The sequence below is a fragment of the Schistocerca cancellata genome, chromosome 6 (genome assembly GCF_023864275.1).
Source record: "Schistocerca cancellata isolate TAMUIC-IGC-003103 chromosome 6, iqSchCanc2.1, whole genome shotgun sequence".
In the NCBI taxonomy this organism is placed as follows: Eukaryota; Metazoa; Arthropoda; class Insecta; order Orthoptera; family Acrididae; genus Schistocerca; species Schistocerca cancellata.
This window is the reverse complement of record NC_064631.1, coordinates 200,278,738-200,297,246: the sequence shown is the minus strand read 5'-3', so window position 1 is coordinate 200,297,246 and position 18,509 is coordinate 200,278,738. Positions and strand designations below refer to the sequence as shown.

Sequence of the window (18,509 nt, the reverse complement as noted above, 5' to 3'; positions counted from 1 at the left end):
TTGACGAGGCATTTGTCTTCATGGACAATTCGCGCCCCCGTAGTGCACATCTTGCGAATGACATCCTTCAGGATAACGACATCGCTCGACTAGAGTGGCCAGCATGTTCTCCAGACATCAACCTTATCGAATATGCCTGGGGTAGATTGAAAAGGTCTGTTAATGTACGACGTGACCCACCAACTACTCTGAGGGACCTAAGCCGAATCGCCGTTGAGGCGTGGGACAGTATGGACCAACAGTGCCTCGATGAACTTGTGGATAGTATGCCACGACGAATACAAGAATGCATCAATGCAAGAGGACGTCCTACTGGGTGTTAGAGGTACTGGTGTGTACAGCAATCTGGACCACCACCTCTCCACCGCTGAAGGTCTCGCTGTATGGTGGTAGAACATGCAATTTGTGGTTTGCATGAGCAATAAAAAGGGCGGAAATGATGTTTATATTGATCTCTATTCCAATTTTCTGTACAGCTTCCGGAACTCCCGGAACCGAGGTGATGCAAAACTTTTTTTGATGTGTGTATACAAATTTAAAGAGACTTTGGGTTCACCTTGAATTTTAACTGAAATTTTTAGCGCCGTTGCTCTCATGTATAGCACTTCACTATCACTGTATTTAAAGCAACACACAGTCGGCGTTCTTTCGTCGAAATTTCATCACCTGCCACAATTTTAATCACATCTAATCAGAAACTTAAAAGAACAACATGAAACTGCTCTGGGCAGAATTCTCACATTTAACATTATTTTGGAAACAGCAGACAACTGCATCATAAATGTATCTGCTAACATTCATACTCGCGTAATAATGACGCATAACGCCATAATTTCTAATTTCTTCTGATAAATATACGTATTTATGTCCTCAAACGTAGATACATACATCTGTTCAACACCCTCCCAAAATAGACTGTAGAATTAACGCACGAAATACACTCCCAAAACTTTGTTATTATTTTGCACATAGTTAGATTTTTTACACATCAAAACCAATCAAAACTTTAGTGAGCTTTGATGACCTCCATGCACCAAATCGTTACCGAACATTAATTACAATTAAATCACATATATCATCCAAACCTTCCAAAATAGCATGTTTAAATAACTCTTTGAAATTACTCCCCTACTCCCCCAAATCTTACGTACATCTCTCATACATTATGATATCATATACGTTCTGCCGGTCTCTGTGCAGCAAGAATTATGCAGCCAATATATACTCTCTTCTTACCCTACTCTGTCACATACATTCTAAATTCATCTACACATTACGTAAAACAGAAATAAAACTCAGAATTCTTCAAACTACACATGACATTACACTTGTTTACCCACTTATTTTTATATACCATCTGCTCTATATATATGAGGGTTGAATGAAAAGTAATGCCTCCACCTTCGTTAATTGGTTTTAGATGGGAATATTTTAATAAATCACACGCAGAAATAATTCTTGGAATCTGATCTTTAATTGCCAATATTCACTTTTCCACATAATCATCAGCTAATTGGATACATTTCTGCCAACGATGAACAAGTTTTCTGAAGTCGCCACTGAAGAAGTCGACACCCTGTTTCCGCAACCACAGTCTCACAGTCCTCTCAACGTCTTCATCAGAAGCATAATGATGTCCCCGCAGATCGTCTTTCATTATCAGGAACAGATGGAAGTCAGGCGGTGCTAAATCTGGACTGTATGAAGGATTCCGTACGGTGGAGAGATTCAGTCTCTGATGTTCTGCTGTGGTGGCGCGCGAAGTGTGTGGTTTGACATTGTCATGCTGCTGGAAAACATTTCCCTTTTCTTTTCGGACCCTTGTTAACCGTCGTTTCAGAGTTAGCAGCGTTGTGATGACACGGTCTGAATTTATGTTCTACGATCAAGGATCATGGATAACACCATCTGATTCCCAGAACACTGTGGCCATGATTTTTCCAGCTGAGGGCTGCGTCTTGAATTTCTTTTTCTGGGGCGAGTCTTTATGTCGATATTACATAGACCGACGTTTCGTCTCCGGGTCGTAATGGTGTACACAAGTTTCGTCTCCTGTCGCAATTGAACGGAGAAAGGCTTCACCTTCGTCCTCGTAACGCGAGAGGAGTTCCTGGAAAAATTCAAGTCTGTGCGCTTTCATTTCAGGAGTCAGCATCCGGGGCACCTATCGTGTACAGATCTTCCGATAGCCAAGCAAAGCAATAATGTGAGCCACACGTTCTTGTGAAATGCCGATTGTACTTGCAGTTTCTCTTTGAGTGATACGACGATCGTCCTGAATCAGTCTGTCGACATTTTACTTGTGAAACTCGGCGGTTGCTGTCACAGGACGCCCAATTCTTCGTTTGTCACGCAGGTGAGATGGTCCTTCCTCAACATCTTTAAACTTACTCGCCCAACGGCGCACAGTACTCACATCAACACAATCACCATAAACTGGTTACATTCTCTGAAGAATCTCCTTTGGGGTGACACCTTCTGCTGTCATGAATTCAATGACTGCACCTTGCTTAAATCGCATTGACCGACCGTCTGCGCAGGGTTCCATATTTCACTCTGTAATAACACAACCGTTCAATGCTAAGGTTCAAAATGGTTCAAATGGCTCTGAGCACTATGGGACTCAACTGCTGTGGTCATAAGTCCCCTAGAACTTAGAACTACTTAAACCTAACTAACCTAAGGACATCACACACATCCATGCCCGAGGCAGGATTCGAACCTGCGACCGTAGCGGTCGTGCGGTTCCAGACTGTAGCGCCTTTAACCGCTCGGCCACTCCGGCCGGCCAATGCTAAGGCTTCCCGCCAACTGGAACTGTAGACAAGAGACTACGGAACAAGCCAGTACCTGCGGCATACTAAATACTGCCAACTGTTGAAGAGTTACGCAGATGGAGGCATTACTTTTAAGTCAACAGTCAACCCTCGGGTGTGTGTGTGTGTGTGTGTGTGTGTGTGTGTGTGTGTGTGTGTGTGTGTGTGTTTGTGTGTTCGTTCGTTCCACGTCTCCACTGTATCAACTCAAACTTGCCACATGACTTGTGTGTAGGGCAGCAGTATAGAATGTATCCAAGGGGACATATATGTAGATAGGCACAGCTGAGGTGTAAGAGGGGGAGGAGGGGATGAATTGTGAGAAGGGGGAAAATGAGATGGACAGAGAGAAGTGGAGGAGTAGATGTACAGGGAGTGATACGGAAGAGATGGACATGGAGACAGGAGCAAGAGATGGATAAGGAAAGGGAGATAGGGGGGAGGAGGAGTTGGACGGAGAGAAGGGAAAGGATTTGGACTAATAGAGGACTGGAAAAAATAAATACTCTAGCAAAGTCGAGTACTCTGACAGTAAATATATTAAAAAAATGGCCAAACTCCACGATTATTTGTAATCCACATTAAAATAGCTCTCTGAATCATCTGAGCGTATTCTCATAAAAATGTATGGATTAACATGTGGAACGTAGCAATCAATATCCACGTAATTTAGTAGCCCCATGTGACCTAGTGAGTGACTCGAGCTGGGGACGGCGTTCCTGGACAAACATGTGGGCTCTCCTTCTCGCCGAAAGTAGACTTTCATCAATGGTACAGGTAGTGTTCTATACTGTACTGTGGTATTGGCGTGCTCTCTCCTGTGGAGAAGACTAACATTGGGGACAAATTTCATTTGATGTCAGATCAGAACAACAGACAAAAAATTAATGTTGATTATTAAACGTGATATACGCGTAGGTGCAAATTAGTTATCAGCAGACGTCGGTTATTGCGTCTGCTGCGGCTATCACTATTAGGCTGATAACCGTAAAAGACATCTTCGAAAAAAAATCGCTGAGAAATTATGCATTCAAAGAATTTACAAATAAGATACTCACCACTTGTGTGCAAGTTCTTCTGATGCAGAGTCCACGGATGCACTTCGGCACACCCCATCTCGGCTCTTATAGCTTTCGAGATGCGGTAAACAGCGTACAGTAAACGTGAGAGGACAGGACGCCTCACATGATCTGTTTTCAGCGTTTCCACGTCCCAGACAACGCCGTCCAACCTTTCAAAATAAAGTATAGTCACCTGTTGTAAGAAATGATACACTACTGGCCATTAAAATCGCTACACCACGAAGATGACGTGCTACAGACGCGAAATTTAACCGACAGGAAGAAGATGCTGTGATACGCAAATGATTAGCTTTTCAAAGCATTCACACAAATTTGGCGCCGGTGGCGACACCTACAACGTGCTGACATGAGGAAAGTTTCCAACCGATTTCTCATACACAAGCAACAGTTGACCGGCGTTGCCTGGTGAAACGTTGTTGTGATGCCTGGTGTAAGGAGGGGAAATGCGTACCATCACGTTCCGACTTTGATAAAAGTCGGATTGTAACCTATCGCGATTGCGGTTTATCGTATCGCGACATTACTGCTCGCGTTGGTCGAGATCCAATGACTGTTAGCAGAATATAGAATCGGTGGGTTCAGGAGGGTAATACGGAACGCCGTGCTAGATCCCAACGGCCTCGTATCACTAGCAGTCGAGATGACAGGCATCTTATCCGCATGGCTGTGTAACGGATCGTGCAGCCATGTCTCGATCCCTGAGTCAACAGATGGGGACGTTTGCAGGACAACAACCATCTGCACGAACAGTTCGACGACGTTTGCAGCAGCATGGACTATCAGCTCGGAGACCATGGCTACGGTTACCCTTGACGCTGCATCACAGACAGGAGCGCCTGTGATGGTGTACTCAACGACGAACCTGGGTGCACGGATGGCAAAACGTCATTTTTTCGGATTAATCCAGGTTCTGTTTACAGCATCGTGATGGTCGCATCCATGTTTGGCGAGATCGCGGTGAACGCACATTGGAAGCGTGTATTCGTCATCGCCATACTGGCGTATCACCCGGCGTGATGGTATGGGATGCCATTGGTTACACGTCTCAGTCACCTCTTGTTCGCATTGACGGCACTTAGAACAGTGGACGTTACATTTCAGATATGTTACAACCCGTGGCTCTACCCTTCATTCGATCACTGCGAAACCCTACATTTCAGCAGGATAATGCAGGACCGCATGTTGCAGGTCCTGTACGGGCCTTTCTGGATACAGAAAATGTTCGACTGCTGCCCTGGCCAGCACATTCTCCAGATCTATCACCAATTGAAAACGTCTGGTCAATGGTGGCCGAGCTACTGGCTCGTCACAATACGCCAGTCACTACTCTTTATGAACTGTGGTATCGTGTTGAAGCTTCATGGGCAGCTGTACTTGTACACGCCGTCCATGCTCTGTTTGACTCAATGCCCAGGCGTATCAAGGCCGTAATTACGGACAGAGGTGTTTATTCTGAGTACTGATTTCTCAGGATCTATGCACCCAAATTGCGCGAAAATGTAATCACATGTCACTTCTGGTATAACATATTTGTCCAATGAATACCCGTTTATCATCTACATTTCTTCTTGGTGTAGCAATTTTAATGGCCAGTAGTGTTTTCTAAATCTAACAATCTGACTAGGTGTCAGGACACAACTTTCAGGAATTTGAATAATAGCATGTTTGTAAATTTATATTATATTTTCTGTGGTGTCACCGCCAGACACCACACTTGCTAGGTGGTAGCTTTTAAATCGGTCGCGGTCCGCTAGTATACGACGGACCCGCGTGTCGCCACTGTCAGTAATTGCAGACCGAGCGCCACCACACGGCAGGTCTAGAGACAGATCCTAGCACTCAGCCCAGTTGTACAGCCGACGTTGCTAGCCATGGTTCACTGAGAATTACGCTCTCATTTGCCGAGACGATAGTTAGCATAGCCTTCAGCTACATTTGCTACGACCTAGCAAGGCGCCGTATTCAATTGATACTGAGATTCTATTAATGTACATCAAGAGCGATGTTATACAAATGTGGATTAAAGTTAAGTATTCCAGAAGCTACGTACCTTTCTTTATAGCATTCATTACGTATCCTGTTTCAGACCTCACGCCAGCCTGCGTGAGTTTAAGCGCGTGCCTTTCGGCTTCCTCTCATTGTGTCTAGGCTGTCTTGTCTAGACACAACATTTTCTACCAGTTTCAATCGTAACAAATATTTTCACTGTAAGACTACATCAACAAAAGAAACGAACAATGTGCACGCAGGATAAAACAAATAACTCGTAGAGGTGATGAAGTTAAACATATGGAAGTACATTATGTGGATAAGCAATTCAACTTCCAACTCAATAAACTGAAAGCCATAAGAAACGAAGAATGTTTACAAAACCACTTTCAGCAGGCCATGATTACGATACCAGCGCAATATTGACTTCACAACACTCAGACTGAAAGATCATTAAGTTAGTAAGACAAGGATCGACCTCTCTTCATACGATTGCACCGAGGAGCGTATGTACATATAACAGATGTAGATATCTTAAAATCCAAAGATCACGTTTCCGTAATCTGTTCGTGTTAGATATAAAGATATATACTGTCAGCCATCAATAAAATGCAGACTGTGGAGGTCAATCTCTGAAAGCACATCATAGTTACGTTGCGTTTATGTCGTTGACAGTATAAAGACACATCGTAGCAATAATACAATGTGCAGTGAAAAATGTGTTCCAAAGTTCGCCTGTTGTATATACTTTCACTGTGTGGGTACAAAGCAGAGGGATACATACATCTATAGTCCAGAATAGTATAGAATTATGTGAGGAACTTGTTACGAAGTCGCGTTTAATTTACTAATATAGGACAGTATAATTAATGGACGTCTATTGAAACGAGTACCTCATAGAGCTTATCTTTAAACGCAGAATCTAGATGCTTTGCATTGGAAAGATCTGTTATTAGTACTTAATTTGCGTTACATACATCAGTAAAATATTGTCACAGTAATGAAACGTAGACTGTGACGTTCGTCAGGAGTAACTTGTATCAGCCATCTTGCTGAATATAATATACGAGGGTAATCCCAAAAACAAGGTCTCCTATTTTTTATAAGTACATAGACCTAGTTAGTTCTACAATGGTTTACATCAGTTTACAGCTTGAACATTTAGCTATTTTTCGACATGTTCACCATTTCTGCCGATGCATTTTTGTAGACGCTGTGGCAGTTTTCGCATGCCCATGTCATTCCAGCTCGCCGCCGTGCTGTTCAGAAAGTTACGAACCTCTTCTTTCACCTCGTCGTCGCAGCTGAGTCGCTGGGACCACAATTAACGCTGACAGGTACTGTGAGACTCTGAAAAACTCGAACGGGCAATTCAGAACCGGAGAAGAGGAATGTTGAGCAACAGCGTACACATTCTACAGTATATGACAACGCTTGACCACACATCGCTCGGCAAACCGTTGCTCTCCAGCAACAGTTTCAGTCGAACATAGTCACCCACTCACCCTATAGTCCTGACTTGGCGCCCAGTTCCATAGGTTAAAAGAACATTTGGCCGGAAAGCCATTCAGGTCCGACGACGAGGTGAAAGAAGACGTTCATAACTTTCTGAACAGCATGGCGGTGAGCTGGTATGATATGGGCATACAAAAACGGCCACGGCGTCTACAAAAATGCATCGACAGAAATGGTGATTATGTCGAAAAATAGCTAAATGTTCAAGCTGTAAACTGATGTAAATAAACAGGTCTATGTACTTATAAAAACATAGGAGACCATACTTTTGGGATTACCCTCGTAATATAATTTCACTTATATGTGTGTAAACCGAGATAAATTTATAAAAATTACTACTTTGTAATATGTTTCTCTTGAAGAGCGCGAAATATACGTAGTGTGCTCAATCTAGACGTCTCCCTTCACATATCCTACACCTTGGGCTACAAACAGTCTCGACCTCACGAATGTCATGAGCGAGGACACGAGTGATGTCTCACTTAGAACTCAGAAATCACACTTTGTAGATATGTAGGTGCTACAAATACTATGAGTTGGTGACTTACAGTTACTGAAAAACTACAGAACTGAAAATACACAAGCAGAGCAACAATACCTGACCAATAAATAAAGCTCAATTAATTGATAACAATGTACAAAAATCACACATATAGTTTTAAATTCACTTGATATATTCAAGCAAAACGTGAACGAATGAAAGCTATAGGCATATTACATAAAACAGGAAGATACATACAAGTATTATTAAATTCATTACAGCAGCTGAAATAGTCATTAATGAATACGTAGTCACTGATGGTCTCTCATATTTCATCTAAATATGTCGCCTTGATCATCTGGACAATCAGAAATAAGATCGTACATCCCGAAAAGTCTACGGTAAACTTTTAACAGAATCGGCCGTGTACCCGCATCGTGTCAGACCACTGGCAGCTGAGTCGTTGCGACAGACACGGGAGCGAGGTCTGACAGCTGTAATTTTCGTGCCTTTGGTAAAGGTTAAGCGAGCACGTGATGCTGCCCCACCTACTTAGATTTTCGCACTGACAAATATTATTTTAATAATATACTATGGTGAAGAGCGTTGAAAGATACTTCGGTTTTTTTTAACGTAATCACTCTCTGAGAAGTAAAAAGTGCACACTACTGCACCGCAAATTCCTGCCTGCAATTTTATTAAACTTGTGACACTCTTCATTTAGGGTTAAATGTGGCAGATGCGTTTGTTGGCTCCTGGCCAGTGAAGGAACCAATATTCTGAAATACAACAGTGCATTGGAAAGACCTATTAATAGTGTTTTTCTTGCTTTATTTGACTCTTTATTAGTGCCGAAGCATGTGGGGGCTCAGGAGTCGAACTCTAGTGGAGGCAAAAGTCAATAATTTCACCATTAGTCATTTAGTTTCTTCATTGAGCAAGTAACAGGAGGAGCACAACATTTTTAAAATAAATTCTTCCCTAGAAATATTGCCATAATTACGTCACGAATGTAAGTTCAGTGCAAATGGTCCAAATGGCTCTGAGCACTATGGGACTTAACTTCTAAGGTCATCAGTCCCGTAGAACTTAGAACTACTTAAACCTAGCTAACCTAACGACATCACACGCATCCATGCCCGAGGCAGGATTCGAAACTGCGACCGTAGCGATCGCGCCGTTCCGGACTGAAGCGCCTAGAACCGCTCGGCCACCGCGGCCGGTTTTAATCTGTGGTGTAGCAACCTAGTTTTAAGTGCAACTTGTCGGTATTTGAAACAACGCCACGGGAAGCGTTGTGTTGGCTGCCACTGGCTGGTGAGCTTAGTGCGATGACATGCAAGTTGTAGCAACGTGAACACAAAAGGACTGGAAGATGGGTAACTGTGCTCGCAGAAACCTGAATGGTGCAGTGGTAATACCTGGAGAGGACAGGACGTTGTCACCACGGGAATGCATGAACCGTGTAATAGCTACTTGACTGAAGGCCGGGTAATAATACACTCCTGGAAATTGAAATAAGAACACCGTGAATTCATTGTCCCAGGAAGGGGAAACTTTATTGACACATTCCTGGGGTCAGATACATCACATGATCACACTGACAGAACCACAGGCACATAGACACAGGCAACAGAGCATGCACAATGTCGGCACTAGTACAGTGTATATCCACCTTTCGCAGCAATGCAGGCTGCTATTCTCCCATGGAGACGATCGTAGAGATGCTGGATGTAGTCCTGTGGAACGGCTTGCCATGCCATTTCCACCTGGCGCCTCAGTTGGACCAGCGTTCGTGCTGGACGTGCAGACCGCGTGAGACGACGCTTCATCCAGTCCCAAACATGCTCAATGGGGGACAGATCCGGAGATCTTGCTGGCCAGGGTAGTTGACTTACACCTTCTAGAGCACGTTGGGTGGCACGGGATACATGCGGACGTGCATTGTCCTGTTGGAACAGCAAGTTCCCTTGCCGGTCTAGGAATGGTAGAACGATGTGTTCGATGACGGTTTGGATGCACCGTGCACTATTCAGTGTCCCCTCGACGATCACCAGTGGTGTACGGCCAGTGTAGGAGATCGCTCACCACACCATGATGCCGGGTGTTGGCCCTGTGTGCCTCGGTCGTATGCAGTCCTGATTGTGGCGCTCACCTGCACGGCGCCAAACACGCATACGACCATCATTGGCACCAAGGCAGAAGTGACTCTCATCGCTGAAGACGACACGTCTCCATTCGTCCCTCCATTCACGCCTGTCGCGACACCACTGGAGGCGGGCTGCACGATGTTGGGGCGTGAGCGGAAGACGGCCTAACGGTGTGCGGGACCGTAGCCCAGCTTCATGGAGACGGTTGCGAATGGTCCTCGCCGATACTCCAGGAGCAACAGTGTCCCTAATTTGCTGGGAAGTGGCGGTGCGGTCCCCTACGGCACTGTGTAGGATCCTACGGTCTTGGCGTGCATCCGTGCGTCGCTGCGGTCCAGTCCCAGGTCGACGGGCACGTGCACCTTCCGCCGACCACTGGCGACAACATCGATGTACTGTGGAGACCTCACGCCCCACGTGTTGAGCAATTCGGCGGTACGTCCACCCGGCCTCCCGCATGCCCACTATACGCCCTCGCTCAAAGTCCGTCAACTGCACATACGGTTCACGTCCACGCTGTCGCGGCATGCTACCAGTGTTAAAGACTGCGATGGAGCTCCGTATGCCACGGCAAACTGGCTGACACTGACGGCGGCGGTGCAGAAATGCTGCGCAGCTAGCGCCATTCGACGGCCAACACCGCGGTTCCTGGTGTGTCCGCTGTGCCGTGCGTGTGATCATTGCTTGTACAGCCCTCTCGCAGTGTCCGGAGCAAGTATGGTGGGTCTGACACACCGGTGTCAATGTGTTCTTTTTTCCATTTCCAGGAGTGTACAACAAATGTGTTCTGAAGCCGTACAAATGGCTGTGAATTTTGAGGCAGATTCATTCGCAGTCCAGCAGTCTCCCGTCTGGACTGGGAGCTAGGGCGTCGCCAGACTGCTGCCAGGGCATCGGCCCATAGACCAGACCGCCTACTGCTGCTCGGCGTGACGTCAGCAACATAGGGTGCTGACAACTGTACCTCTTACCAGGGTGCAGGCCAGCGGGCTGCCACGCAAAAGTGGGGCCTGCCTCACATTCTCAACTACATGGTGCGTAACCCAAGTCCGCCGCATTCAGCCACTCAACAGAGTGGTGTGAGATGTGGAGCGGACAGTGGAGGGGGTACCACTGCCCACAGCAAGACGACTCAACTGCAGCCTGCAGTATCTTCGTTGTGGGCGGAGTGAAAGTGTCATTTTAAGTGCAAACTTTCTTTTGTAAAGCTGGAGGAACCGATGGTCGTCTCCCAGTTTCAGAGCAATTCTAAAAATCAATGGTTAGATCCAGTGCGATGTGCACAGTGTAATATACTTGGGCACTCTGCCCCTTGTGCCAAGTCTGTGGCTGTTGTTCGTTTGACGTGTCATCACTTTGGCCATATGGCAGGACAATGCAGGGAGTCAAGGTGGTTCATGATTAGACATAAGAAATAACTGTGGCAGTTTGAATAACTAAGGAGTGCTCTTGTTATAGTTGGGTTGTTATTGTCAAGTTCATAACTGTGAGTACTGATGATGCAATGGCGAAATTAGAGAAACTGGTGAGAAAGCTATGTAATCAGTGGTTGATAAGATAGCACGTTTAAGAGCAGAGAATACATTTGTGAATAATAAGCTAGTTGAGAAGGGTGAGGATTGGTACCGTTGAAATCGGTGGGCTGGATGTAGCTGTGGCAAATCTTGTTACTCCCTTTCTTAGTAGTTCGTAGGAGGAGGTGCTTCCATTACTGAAGGATCTCTTGTAATCGGCTAACATAGCGGTTGGTCAGACAAACCGTTTTTGCAGATAGCAAGATTGCGTTTGTCAGTAAAAGTGAGGTCATTTGTGTTATCACAAAGGCACTGGACTTTTTTTTATTATGGGTTTAGGGCGCACAACTGCTACGGTCATAAGCGCCCATTCCCGAATGTTAAATCAGCAGCAATGGGAGCGAAACTCAAAAAGGAGGGAAACTAGAAACAGAAGGAAATCTTAGAAAACTACTGTTGAAGGAGGGGGGGGGGGGTTCTTTTCCCCAGAAAAGATCTTCGAATGACCGATGTCATCTCACTGACACGGATAAACTCAAGGACGTGATCGGCTGAGCGAGTGTCATCTGCTAAAACGGAAGATATATCAGGCAACAGCTGTAAATGGGCGCGTAGCGGATTAAAATAGGGGCACTTAAGTAAAAGGTGTCTCACCGTCCACAGTTGAGAGCAGTGGGGACAAAGCGGGGGAGGATCGCCACCTAAAAGATGTCGATGGCTAAAAGGACAGTGCCCTATCCGGAGCCTAGTTAAAAGCCCGGGAGGAAGAGAGCCAAGCACAGGGAAGAGGTTTTGCGACCCATAATTTATTGTCGGGAAGTGTAGACCAATTTGTGTGCAATGAAAGAGCAACACGTCGACATAAAACGCTCTGCAGATCGGCAAAGGGAACCATGCGAACTGCGGGCCGAGGAAGAGAGACCACAGCCTTTGCCGCCACATCGGCTGCCTTGTTTCCGCGGATACCAACATGCCCTGGGATCCAGAGGAATGCCACAGAGACGGCCCTCAAGTGGAGCAAGTGGAGGCAGTCCTGAATCCCGTGGACCATAGGGCGGACGGGATGAAGAGTTTGGAGGTTGAGGAGAGAGCTGAGCGAATCCGAGCATATAATATACTGTAGCCGCTGTTGGCGACTGGTGTATTGGACAGCCTGGAGAACAGCGTAAAGCTCCGCAGTAAAAACCGAACACCGGTCGGGAAGCCGAAATATATTAGGTGTATCACCAACAATATAGGCACTCCCAACAACAGATGTGATTTTTGACCCGTCACTGTAAGCAAATGTGGCATCCTCCATTCGTACGCGTGGAGCAGGAAATGCCCGACGATAAACTAGGGGGGGAGCTGGGGTGTACTATCCTTGGGAAGCTGACACAGACCACGGAGCAGGCAGGTCCGGGGACGAAGCTAAGGCACCGCCGTACCCCCATTTGTCAAGGAAGTTTTAGGGAAGTGGAAGGAAAGAGAACGAAGCAGTTGACGGAAGCAGATTCCCGGTAGTAGTAGAGAGGAAGATCGGCCTACACACCCTAAATCCAAGGAGGCGTCGAAAAAAAGGGAATGGGTCGGATGAGCAGGCATGGAAGACAGATGACTAGCGTAACGACTCAGTGGGACAGCTCGCTGATTGGACAGCGGAGGTTCATCAGTCACAGCGTATCGGCTCTCCACGGGGCTGGTGTAAAAAGCTCCAGATGCTAAACGCAGTCCACGGTGGTGGACAGAGTCGAGACGCCGAAGAATAGATGGCCGTGCAGAGGAGTAAACTATGCTTCCATAGTCCAATTTCGAGCGCACTAAGGCGTGGTAGAGGCGGAGGAGGACCACTCTGTCCGCTCCCCAGGAGGCACCACCCAAAGCACAGAGCGTGTTGAGGGATCGCAGACAGCGGGCCGAAAGATATGAAACGTGGGAGGACCAGCACAGTTTTCTGTCAAACATAATGCCCAAGAATTTGGCGACGTCTGCGAACGGAAGGTCAACAGGGCCTAGACGTATGGAAGGCCGAGGAAACTTCGTACGACGCCAAAAATTTACACAGACGGTCTTACTGGGAGAAAAGCGGAAGCCGGTTTCGATGCTCCATGAGTGGAGGCGATCGAGACATCCTTGAAGACGTCGTTCAAGAAGGCTGGTCCGTTGAGAGCTGTAGTAGATCGCAAAATCGTCGACAAAGAGGGAACCCGAGACATCAGGAAGGAGATAATCCATAGTTGGATTTATGGCAATGGCAAACAGTACAACACTTAGCACGGAGCCCAGGGGCACCCTGTCTTCTTGGGAGAAAGTACGGGAGAGAGTAGTGTTAACCCGCACCTTAAATGTGCGCTCTGTCATAAATTGACGGATGAAAAGGGATAGCTGACCTCTAAAGCCCCAAGAGAACAGTGTGCGGAGGATGCCAGTCCTCCAGCAGGTATCGTATGCTCTCTCCAGATCAAAAAATACAGCTACCGTTTGGCGTTTCCTGAAAAAATGTTCATGACGTAAGTGGAGAGAGCAACAAGATGGTCAACTGCGGAACGATGCTTTCGGAAACTGCATTGGGCAGGTGTTAAAAAGTTTCGTAACTCCAGCCTCCAGCCTAAACGTGAATTCACCATACGCTCCAAAACCTTATATACACTACTCGTGAGAGAGATGGGGCGATGTTTGTCCTTTCCAGGTTTCGGAACAGGAATGACGATAGCTTCCCTCCATCTTCTGCGAAAGGTACTGTCGGTCCAAATTCCTTTATAAAGGCGAAGGAGGTAACGCAGACTACGGTATGATAAACGTAGCAACATTTGGACGTGGATGCCATCCTGTCCTGGGGCGGAAGAGCGAGAGGAAGAGAGTGCTTGGTGGAGCTTCCACATAGAGAAAACAATATTATAGCTTTCGCTATTTTGAGAGGAGAAAGCAAGAGGTCGCAATTCCACTGCTCGTTTCTTCGGGAGAAAGGCGGGCGGGTAATTTGAAGAGCTCGAAATCTCAGCAAAGTGTTGACCCAATGACTTAGAAATTGAAACTAGGTCCACTACAGTGTCATGCGTGATAGTTAGCACAGAGGTCGGGGAGAAACTAGAAGTGCCGGATAACCGTCGACTGCGGCCCCAAACTACAGATGAGGGAGTGAAGGTGTTAAAGGAACTGGTAAAGAAGTCCCAGCTTGCCTTCTTGCTATCGCAGATGGTGCGACGGCATCGCGCAAGTAACTGCTTATAGCGGATACAGGTGGCCAACGTAGGATGGTGGTGGCGTGGAAAACGCGAAAAGCACATCTCCGCTCGCATATTGCGTCACGGCACGCCTCGTTCCACCAAGGAACTGGGGGGGGGGGGGGGGGGTTGTCGTCGGGGCAAAGATCAGGTACGAGGTATTGAACGTTCCGCGGCTGTAAGAATAACTTCCATAACATGATTAACCTGATCGTCGATGCTAGGAAATTGACGGTCATCAAATGTTGCTAGAGAGGAAAAAAGTGTCCAATCGGCATGGGAAAACTTCCAGCGTCTTGGACGCATAGATAGCAGTTGTGGCTGTAATTGAAGGACATATGGAAAATGGTTACTCGAGTGTGTATCAGCAAGAGCGAATCATACAAAGCGCCGAGCTCGCCGAAAAGTACCGACCGAAAGCTCCAAATGAGAATAGGTTGACGTGGAGGCAGGCAAAAATGTAGGTTCCCCAGTGTTGAGGCAAACAAGATCCGCTTGGTGGAAGAGGTCAGTCAATAGGGAGCCTCGCGGACAAGGACGTGGAGATCCCCAAAGCAGGTGGTAGGCATTGAAGTCCCCAACCAGCAAATAGGGGGGCGGGAGCTGACCAAGGAGATAAAGGAGATTGGCTCTTGCCATTGGTGTGAACAACGGAACGTGTATGGTACAAAGAGAGAGGATGTAACCAGAAAGGAAAAGACGTACAGCGAATGGTCTGAATCAGAGGCTGAGACGGTTCTGCGACCGTGTGGGCTGCAGATTCCTCGACTTGCGCCATAGGGTGGTGGGGTTTCGGGTTCCGCTGGATAGGTCAGGAGTCCACTACACGCAACAAGCGGCTACACGGGTAGCAGGGGTTGTGTGGCGTGGGCTGGGCGGTTTTTTAGGTTAGATGGCCTCGGGCAAGTACAGAAAGGGCAACAGCCTCAACGGGTGCGGGGCAAAGTCAGGACATGCGGGGACCAAGCAGCAATCGGTATTGTAATTGTAAACTGTCGAAGCTGCGTTGGTAAAGTACCGGAACTTCAAGCGCTGATAGAAAGCACCGAAGCTGAAATCGTTATAGGTACAGAAAGCTGGCTGAAGCCAGAGATAAATTCTGCCGAAATTGTTACAAACGTACAGACGGTGTTTAGAAAGGATAGATTGCATGCAACCGGTGGTGGAGTGTTCGTTGCTGTTAGTAGTAGTTTATTCTGTAGTGAAGTAGAAGTGGATAGTTCCTGTGAATTATTATGGGTGGAGGTTACACTCAACAACCGAGCTAGGTTAATAATTGGCTCCTTTTACCGACCCCCCGACTCAGCAGCATTAGTGGCAGAACAGCTGAGAGAAAATTTGGAATACATTTCACATAAATTTTCTCAGCATGTTATAGTCTTAGGTGGAGATTTCAATTTACCAGATATAGACTGGGACACTCAGATGTTTAGGACGGGTGGTAGGGACAGAGCATCGAGTGACATTATACTGAGTGCACTATCCGAAAATTACCTCGAGCAATTAAACAGAGAACCGACTCGTGGAGATAACATCTTGGACCTACTGATAACAAACAGACCCGAACTTTTCGACTCTGTAAGCGCAGAACAGGGAATCAGTGATCATAAGGCCGTTGCAGCATCCCTGAATATGGAAGTTAATAGGAATATAAAAAAAGGGAGGAAGGTTTATCTGTTTAGCAAGAGTAATAGAAGGCAGATTTCAGGCTACGTAACAGATCAAAACGAAAATTTCTGTTCCGACACTGACAATGTTGAGTGTTTATGGAAAAAGTTCAAGGCAATCGTAAAATGCGTTTTAGACAGGTACGTGCCGAGTAAAACAGTGAGGGACGGGAAAAATCCACCGTGGTACAACAACAAAGTTAGGAAATTACTGCGAAAGCAAAGAGAGCTTCACTCTAAATTTAAACCTCTCAGACAAACAGAAGCTAAACGATGCCAAAGTTAGCGTAAGGAGGGCTATGCGTGAAGCGTTTAGTGAATTCGAAAGTAAAATACTAGGTACCGACTTGACAGAAAATCCTAGGAAGTTCTGGTCTTACGTTAAATCAGTAAGTGGCTCGAAACAGCATGTCCAGACACTCCGGGATGATGATGGCATTGAAACAGAGGATGACAAGCGTAAAGCTGAAATACTAAACACCTTTTTCCAAAGCTGTTTCACAGAGGAAGACCGCACTGCAGTTCCTTCTCTAAATCCTCGCACAATCAAAAAAATTGGTGACATCGAAATAAGTGTCCAAGGAATAGAAAAGCAACTGGAATCACTCAACAGAGGAAAGTCCACTGAACCTGACGGGATACCAATTCGATTCTACACAGAGTACGCGAAAGAACTTGCCCCCCTTCTAACAGCCGTGTACCGCAAGTCTCTAGAGGAACGGAAGGTTCTAAATGATTGGAAAAGAGCACAGGTAGTCCCAGTCTTCAAGAAGGGTCGTCGAGCAGATGCGCAAAACTATAGACCTATATCTCTGACGTCGATCTGTTGTAGAATTATAGAACATGTTTTTTGCTCGAGTATCATGTCGTTTTTGGAAACTCAGAATCTACTATGTAGGAATCAACATGGATTCCGGAAACAGCGATCGTGTGAGACCCAACTCGCTCTATTTGTTCATGAGACCTAGAAAATATTAGATACAGGCTCCCAGGTAGATGCTATTTTTCTTGACTTCCGGAAGGCGTTCGATACAGTTCCGCACTGTCGCCTGATAAACAAAGTAAGAGCCTACGGAATATCAGACCAGCTGTGTGGCTGGATTGAAGAGTTTTTAGCAAACAGAACACAGCATGTTGTTCTCAACGGAGAGACGTCTACAGACGTTAAAGTAACCTCTGGCGTGCCACAGGGGAGTGTTATGGGACCATTGCTTTTCACAATATATATAAATGACCTAGTAGATAGTGTCGGAAGTTCCATGCGGCTTTTCGCGGATGATGCTGTAGTATACAGAGAAGTTGCAGCATTAGAAAATTGTAGCGAAATGCAGGAAGATCTGCAGCGGATAGGCACTTGGTGCAGGGAGTGGCAACTGACCCTTAACGTAGACAACTGTAATGTATTGAGAATACATAGAAAGAAGGATCCTTTATTGTATGATTATATGATAGCGGAACAAACACTGGTAGCAGTTACTTCTGTAAAATATCTGGGAGTATGCATGCGGAACGATTTGAAGTGGAATGATCATATAAAATTAATTGTTGGTAAGGCGGGTACCAGGTTGAGATTCATTGGGAGAGTCCTTAGAAAATGTAGTCCATCAACAAAGGAGGTGGCTTACAAAACACTCGTTCGACCTATACTTGAGTATTGCTCATCAGTGTGGGATCCGTACCAGATCGGGTTGACGGAAGAGATAGAGAAGATCCAAAGAAGAGCGGCGCGTTTCGTCACAGGGTTATTTGGTAACCGTGATAGCGTTACGGAGATGTTTAACAAACTCCAGTGGCAGACTCTGCAAGAGAGGCGCTCTGCATCGCGGTGTAGCTTGCTCGCCAGGTTTCGAGAGGGTGCGTTTCTGGATGAGGTATCGAATATATTGCTTCCCCCTACTTATACCTCCCGAGGAGATCACGAATGTAAAATTAGAGAGATTAGAGCGCGCACTGAGGCTTTCAGACAGTCGTTCTTCCCGCGAACCATACGCGACTGGAACAGGAAAGGGAGGTAATGACAGTGGCACGTAAAGTGCCCTCCGCCACACACCCTTGGGTGGCTTGCGGAGTATAAATGTAGATGTAGATGTAG

General features: G+C 46.3%; 1 protein-coding gene across 1 annotated transcript in view; it reads right to left on the bottom strand.

Annotated features, from left to right (window-relative positions):
* The window catches only part of LOC126191149 (uncharacterized), a 101,407-nt gene extending 97,137 nt beyond the window's left edge, over positions 1-4,270 (bottom strand). Inside the window, exon 1 of the mRNA XM_049931905.1 lies at positions 3,875-4,270. Coding sequence (XP_049787862.1) covers positions 3,875-3,932 — 58 coding nt within the window. The 5' untranslated portion in view covers positions 3,933-4,270. The remainder of the gene's footprint in view (positions 1-3,874) is intronic.
* Positions 4,271-18,509: the final 14,239 nt, after the last annotated feature.